At 43.6% G+C, this 7,500-nt stretch overlaps 1 protein-coding gene and 1 long non-coding RNA gene across 2 annotated transcripts in view; one reads left to right on the forward strand and one right to left on the reverse strand.

The window, feature by feature from the left end:
- LOC135103799 (uncharacterized) overlaps nt 1-7,500 on the forward strand; it is a 77,402-nt gene that overhangs the window by 69,214 nt on the left and 688 nt on the right. Inside the window, exon 3 of the long non-coding RNA XR_010270200.1 lies at nt 7,365-7,500. This exon is cut by the window's right edge and continues 688 nt beyond it. This is a non-coding gene — a long non-coding RNA (uncharacterized LOC135103799). The remainder of the gene's footprint in view (nt 1-7,364) is intronic.
- The window catches only part of LOC135103796 (uncharacterized), a 23,539-nt gene that overhangs the window by 3,081 nt on the left and 12,958 nt on the right, over nt 1-7,500 (reverse strand). Inside the window, exons 3-8 of the mRNA XM_064010563.1 lie at nt 6,716-6,854; nt 5,810-5,955; nt 4,798-5,243; nt 4,028-4,120; nt 1,056-1,219; nt 1-106 (exon numbers count right to left, since the gene is read on the reverse strand). The exon at nt 1-106 is cut by the window's left edge and continues 98 nt beyond it. Of these exons, the coding sequence (XP_063866633.1) occupies nt 1-106; nt 1,056-1,219; nt 4,028-4,120; nt 4,798-5,243; nt 5,810-5,955; nt 6,716-6,854 (1,094 nt within the window). The remainder of the gene's footprint in view (nt 107-1,055; nt 1,220-4,027; nt 4,121-4,797; nt 5,244-5,809; nt 5,956-6,715; nt 6,855-7,500) is intronic.

Consider the following 7,500-nt stretch of genomic DNA (forward strand, 5'->3'; position numbering starts at 1 on the left):
GCGCTGGCGGCTCCCATGGTCACCGTCAGACCCATGAGGGAGCGTGAGGCCCCGAGGTCACCCAGGAACCAGAACAGGAACGCCTCCAGGAACCCGAAGAAGGCTCCTGATGGTGGAGAGGGGGGTAAAAGGAGTTGAAATGGTACAGTGATGGGTTGATTGATAATAGATAGATAAATTAGTTGATTGATTGGTAGTTAGGTAGATAGATAGATCTGTTGACTGACTGACTGATTGACTGACCGATAGATAAATAAATAGATTAACTGATTGACTGACTGATTGATTGTTATAGATTTACCGATTGACTGACTGATTGACTGACTGATTGATGGATAAATATAGAAAGATTAGTAGATATAAAGATAGATAAATTGATGGATGGATGTACGAAGATGCAACAATAGGGTCATATGGCGCCGAAGAGGTGGAGAAGATGAAGCAGGAAAGGAAAAAGGAGGACGGAAGGAGGAATGAAGGAAGAATGAGAGAAAAGAATGATTGCAGAGGGTAAGGGACTAAATAGTTACGTCATTTAAGCCCCAGAGAACTGTGATGCTGAGAACAAATAGATTGCCGGCAGATCAGACTGAAGATCGAGAGAGGAAAATAAAATAAATGGGGAAAAAAAAAAAGATGAAATGCTGTGGAAGTGAAAATTACGGGATGTTAACCTGCTTTCCCTCATAACCTGGGAGTGAAAGAGTAGAGATAGAGAGAGAGAAAGAAAGAAAACGATGATATACAAAGAAAGTGAATGCGGTACGATAATTTGCTTTTCTCCACGACCTGTGCTCCCGAAGGTAACAAAGGGAGACAGTGACAATGAAAAGTTAAAATAGAGAGAGAAAAAATAAAGAAAGAAAACGATTAAATACAAAGGAAATGAAAGCGGTATGTCACTTTGTTTTCCTTTACGACATGACCGTGAAAAAAAAGTAAAGATTAAGATCAAGAGAGAGAGGGAAAAAGAAAGAGATAGATAAAACAAACTGATGAAACAATGGAAACAAAGGTGGTATATTACTTAGCTTTCCTCCACGACCTTATCTTACCTGAGAGCGTCATGGCGAGGAACAACATGATCACCTCGGGATTCTGTAGCAGCATCCAGATGTTCTTCATGACTTGCTCACACGGGGTCTTGAACTTCAGGTCCACGGAGAGCGCCACCAGCCCCGCCAGGCCCTGCAGTCCCACGAACAGGTAGAACGCCGGCCTGCAGGGGATAGAGGAGGCTGTAAAAATGGAGATAAAAGGAGAAAGAGATGGTGTTCATGCTTTGCCTTTTGCGGAACGATGGGTTTCAAGAGTTTTGTGTGTTTGATGTCAGGGAAGAGAGGAAGACGTAAGAGAAGTGGTGGAAAAGCAACATGGATGGAAAGAATAGGTGGAAGAAGTGGTGTTCGTGTTGTATTTGTCTTTGCGGATCTGTTCGATGTCACTGAAGAGAGTAGAAGTGAAAGGTAAACAGAAAATATAATAAGGAGAGGTGGTGTTTATGTTTGTCTTTGCGAAACCCTAAATTTTAAGAGCTATGAGAGTTCTTGTCACCTAAGAGAATGCCAGTGGGGGGAAGGCGGGGACGGGGTGAAGCTGTACTGGTGAGAGTGGAACATGGATGGAAAGAGGGAGAGGTGGTGTTTGTGTTCGGCCTTCACGGTATTGTGAATTTCAAGAGCTTTGCTGATTTTTTGACACGGAAGAGAGGAAGACTTATTAAAGAAGACCTGCAGGGGAAGAGGAGCAGTAAGGATGGGAGGAAGAGGTGGAAGAGGAGGTGTTTGTGGTTTTGTCTTTGCGGCATTGTGGATTTAAAGAGCTTTGTGGACTTTTGTCGCGGAAGAGAGGGAGACTTAGAGAAGGCCTGCAGGGGGAGGAAGCTGTGCAGGGGAAGGGAACAGCAAAGATGGAAAGAGAAGGTGGAAAGGGAGGTGTTCCTGGTTTTGTCTTTGTGAAATTGTGGATTTAAAGAGCTTTGGGGATTATTGTCACGGGAGAGAGGAAGACCTAGAGAAGACTTGGAAGTGGAGCAGCAAGGAGGAGAGGAAGAAGAGGAAGATGTGCTTGTTTTTTGTCTTTTTGTTAGTTTCAAGAATTTAGTGAATTTGAGGAAGAAAGGGAAGCGTGAGAGGAGGTTCCTGGATGCAGTGAGTGAAGGAAGGCAAGCTTGTAATGGCTGTGACTGAAGGAGGCGCTGAAGACCGAGTGTGTTAGAGAAGGCTGATCCGTTGTGGTGACCTCTGACGGAAGTAGCTGAAAGGTGAAGATGATGATGATGATGATGATGATGATGATGATGATGATGATGATGATGATGATGAAAAGAAGATGAAGATGATAATGGAGAAGAAGAAGAAGAAGAAGAAGAAGAAGAAGAAGAAGAAGAAGAAGAAGAAGAAGAAGAAGAAAAAGACAATGTTTTACTTCACACCTTAGCACCTTAGCAGAAAAATTGACTTGCAAGACATTTTTGAAAGAAAATGGCTAAGCTAAGCTTTCACAACATTTTCTCCTCACTTTCCTTGACTTTTTTTTTTCTCTTTACGGGGGAGCGGGAAATCAAACAGACCATTTTTTCCCCATCATTTGTTTTCCTCTTGACACGTAAAAAAAAAAAAAAAAAGATAATCATGTTTACAGAAGTGAATGTTCTCGTTTGCAGTGCTCAGCTTAAGATTTCATTGAATTTATTGACGAAACTAAAACATCACAATTACAAGCCTTCATTATCAGCACTAAATAAAGGCAAACAAGGGAGGAGACCACGCCCCACCCTTCCATCCACCCGAAACACAGACACGGGTGACGGGGAGAGAGAGAGAGAGAGAGAGAGAGAGAGAGAGAGAGAGAGAGAGAGAGAGAGAGAGAGAGAGAGAGAGAGAGAGAGAAAATATAATAAAGGGAATAAGGGGATGAGAAGCAATTTGATATACAGAATCTTTGCACCGTGACTGAGGGGAACGGGTGAGCAGAGGGGAAAGAGGGTAAGACAATACGGAAACAGGAAGAGAGGGGAAAGGATAATGAGGAGGAGGAGGAGGAGGAGGAGGAGGAGGGCCGCGGCAAGTCATAAAGTGGAGGTGTTTACCGAAGAGGAGAAGAGGAGAAAAAGAAAAAAATATGAAGGGTAGGAGGAAATGTGTGTGAGAGAGAGAGAGAGAGAGAGAGAGAGAGAGAGAGAGAGAGAGAGAGAGAGAGAGAGAGAGAGAGAGAGAGAGAGTACGGGCAGTAAATAGAGGGATGAAGGGAAATGAATAATAAAGGTGAATAAGACAAAAAGAAAACGAAGAAAGATTTAATTTGTGTACGTGTCAGTCTTTTAGTCTTTCTGTATTTGTTTACTTTCTTTGTGTTTGTTTTACTGAAGTGGAAGAGAAATGGTAGACTAGGAACATACAGAAAGCTAGGACAGTCAGACAGACGGACAGACAGACACACTTACATCAGAACTACATAGTGTTCATTGTACGAGGAAATGATGAAAGCTGTGTGTGTGTGTGTGTGTGTGTGTGTGTGTGTGTGTGTGTGTGTGTGTGTGTGTGTGTGTGTGTGTTGAGGGAACGAGGGGAGGATTCACATACGAGCGCAAACATGCACACTTGGACAAACATAACACACACACACACACACACACACACACACACACACACACACACACACACACACACACACACACACACACACACACACACACACACACACACACACACACAACAGGTCTCACTAATTGAAAGACGAGACAAGTCAAGGCAACGCTAAAGTGAACAAAGGTGTGTGTGTGTGTGTGTGTGTGTGTGTGTGTGTGTGTGTGTGTGTGTGTGTGTGTGTGTGTGTGTGTGTGTGATGGATCGTGACACTGAAATTTGTCATCTATAGCATATGATATATGAACTAATTGTTATTGTCTTGCTGTGGTCAATAAACTATCTATCTATCTATCTATCTATCTATCTATCTATGTATCTATCTGTGTGTTCGTGTGTGTGAAAGAGTGTATGCATGAGGACCCACCTGCTGCACTTACCTGTAATCTGGGACGTGGATATCGTGACTCATCGTGTCTATCAGCCAGCCGGAGAAGGGCGTGAACACCATGCACCCGATGTAGCCCCACACCCTGCAGGAGGAGGGGCGTTAGGGGGAAGAGTTTGCAGCTGTGGGGGAAGGGAGCGGGGAGGGAGGAGAGGACACGAATATTCTAAACACGACTGATGATATGGGGTGTTGGATGGGTGGTAAAGGAAGGTGAGGGAACAGCTGTAGTAGTTGTAGTAGTAGTAGTGGTAGTAGTGGTTTAAAGAGAGAGGGATATTGTAGATACTTAAAGGGTTACGGTAGAAGGAAGTGAAAGTTTCCTTTACTGTGAATTTAAATATAGATAAGAATAATAGATATAGATATAGATAAGAATATAGATAAGATTGTAAGGAAACCAGCAAGGAGTCAGTAGGTCAACATGCGTATAGGAAAGAGAACAGCAGATTCAACAAAAGAAAATAAGGAAGAAATGAAGGATAAGACGAAGAACATAAGAAAATGAGGGACGCTGCAAGAAGTCATACGGCTTACATGTGGCAGAACAAGAAGGAAGACGAGGAATATGAAGAAGAACAAGAAGAAAAACAAACAGGATGAGAGAGAGAGAGAGAGAGAGAGAGAGAGAGAGAGAGAGAGAGAGAGAGAGAGAGAGAGAGAGAGAGAGACTCAAGACTCAGACGCAGACGCAGAAAGAAAACGGAGACCACAACACACACACACACACACACACACACACACACACACACACACACACACCTTTGCAAGCCATAATCCCCGCCGTGTTTCTTCAAGAGCGAGAGCGTGGCGCCTTCGAAGAGCGCAAAAGCCGCATTGAGGGCGCCGTTCAGGAGACTCCGCGCGAAGAGATAGGTCCAGAAGCTCAAATTTTCCGCGCCAATGATATCCGCGTGGTGAGGCTCGCACAGACCAGGCACCTTCACATCACAGCCTGACCTCCACCACGCATCCGTCTCCGTATCCGCCACGCTTCCATTCACTGTCCTATTGAGTCCGGAGGTGTTGTAGTCCACCAGGATCTCCGGCAGCAGGTCCTCGGCGCCCTTGGAGAGTCGCACGAGGGGCAGGTCGTCGGGGCAGAAGAGCGGGTGATGCGTGGTGACCGCCATCAGGGAAAAGTTTTTGTGCTTGAGAATTCTTGTTATGTTGACGGTCGCCATTGGTTCCGCTGACCCGATGTCTACCTGTGGGGGTGGTGGGGTGAGGTGAGGTGGTGGAGCATTGAGGGTTAGAGAAAGGAGAGTGGAGGATGAAGAGGAGTGGAGGGTGAGGTGATAGAGGAGGAGTATTAGAAAGTGGAGGATTAGAGGTTGTACGAGGATTGAAGTGGAGGGTAAGGTGGTGGAGGAGGTGGAGTATTGGAAGTAGGAAGAGGTGTTAAAGGATGATGTGGTGGAGAAAGAGGAGGAATAGGAGGAGGAACACAAAGAAAGAACAAAAGCTGACATTCTTTTTGGGCCATACAAGGCTGTCTTTGAAGGAAGAGGTGGAAGATTAGGAGGACAGAAGAAAAAAATGAACATACCAGAATAAAACCAACTTATCACAGAGAACCTGCTAATCACCATCACTACTACTACTACTACTACTACTACTACTACTACTACTACTACTACTACTACTACTACTACTACTACTACTACTACTACTACTACTACTACTACTGTGTTTCGTGTGTGTGTGTGTGTGTGTGTGTGTGTGTGTGTGTGTGTGTGTGTGTGTGTGTGTGTGTGTGTGTGTGTGTGTGTACCTGGTTGAGACCGTCCATGGAGGTCTGGTACTCGTCATAGATGTCGCAGCCTGTCTGGTTGGTGATGACAATAAACTGCAGGTACTCAGCGTCCACGTGGTGCCCCGTCTCTTCCTTCGGCAGCACCTCCGCCAGCTTGTTGATCTCTGGAATGTGTTTATGGTTTGAGCTCATTACTTGTGTTGGTGTGTGGTGGTGTGTGTGTATTGTTAGTGGAGTGTGGGATGAAGGGAGTAAGGAAGAAGTGGAAAGAAGGAAAGGATTGTGAATGGTAAAAAGAGAGGAGAGGAGGTATAAAAAGGGAGGAGAAGGATAAAAGACAAATAGAAGAGGAACGGAGAGAAGAGAGATTGTTTTGGTGTGGTCTCTTGGTTTGAAGAAGTGAGGGAACAGGATTAGATGAAGAGGGAGAAGAAAGAATGGGAGGACTGAAGAAGAAGAAGAGAAGAGATGGAGGAGAAAGAGAAGAGGGACGAAGAGAAGAGAAAGATCTTATTACATTTGTTTAGATGTACTTTCTTGGTATGAAGAAGTGAGGAAAGAAGACTAGATAAAGAGGGAGAAGGAAGAATAGAAGGACCGAAGAAGAACATGGTGGAAGAGATGGAGGAATAATAAAAAAAAAGAGGAATGAAGAAAAAAATATGATGGAAAGAGGAGGAAATTGAGAAGAAAATATACGACGAGGGAACTCAAAAAAAAAAAAAAAGAGGAGAACGAGAACGAGGAGAAAGAAAAGGAAGAAGTAAAAGAAAAAATATCATCCATTCATTATAATTATTCCTTACCGTAACAACAAAAAAGAAGAAACAAAAGAAAAAAAAATCATCCTTTCTTATTTTCATTTCTTATCTTAACAACAACAACAACAGCAACAACACAAACAACAATAACAAGAAGACTTACCTTTGCCGCTGGGGTGTTCAGACTGGTGGTGGTCCGTGATGAGGGTGAGGGAGAAGCCAAGGGGGATGGGCACGGGAGGGATGACGAGCAGGAGCAAGGACAGCATTCCCGACACGGCCACCACCCCGGAGAAGAACAGCTGCGGGAGGGAAGCACTGAGGTGACCAAGGCTGCGAGGGAGTCAGGAGGGAGCTGAGAAGTTTAGACAAATTTTTGGACTGGAATGATAGGACATAAGCAGGCATATTTTCATAATACTCTATAATGGATGATGTTGAAGTAATATTAGTGTTCTCATCCGCGGGGTAGGGTAAGTTAGGTAAGGTTAGATTAGGATAGGTTAAGTTAGGTAAGGTTTAGTGTAGATTGATTCAGGTAATTAATTTCACTGCTAATACTTTCATAGCGTTCATAGATCATGGTTAAAGAAAAAACATCGTATTTTTTTTCCCCAGGCTATGTTAGGTTACGTGTAGATTTATCTAGGTTATCATTTTCAGTACTAATTACTTCATTGTGTAAATCATGATATAGGAATTTATTTATTTATTTATTTATTTTTATTTTTTTGCCCAGAAATAAATATAGTCACTGTCTCTAAATTAGTATGATAAGGATATTTACACAGTTTCCGACATGTTCTGTACAGGGAGCGCCACTTGTGTGTGTGACGGCTTCTGCAGCTTCCCTGATGCTTTTATGAGGATACATTGTGAACTTATTACACCAAGAAAAGGACGAAAGGAATGACTGTGCAATTAGACGACTTAAATTTTACGGAAGAG

This window comes from Scylla paramamosain, chromosome 9 (genome assembly GCF_035594125.1).
Source record: "Scylla paramamosain isolate STU-SP2022 chromosome 9, ASM3559412v1, whole genome shotgun sequence".
NCBI classification, from domain to species: domain Eukaryota; kingdom Metazoa; phylum Arthropoda; class Malacostraca; order Decapoda; family Portunidae; genus Scylla; species Scylla paramamosain.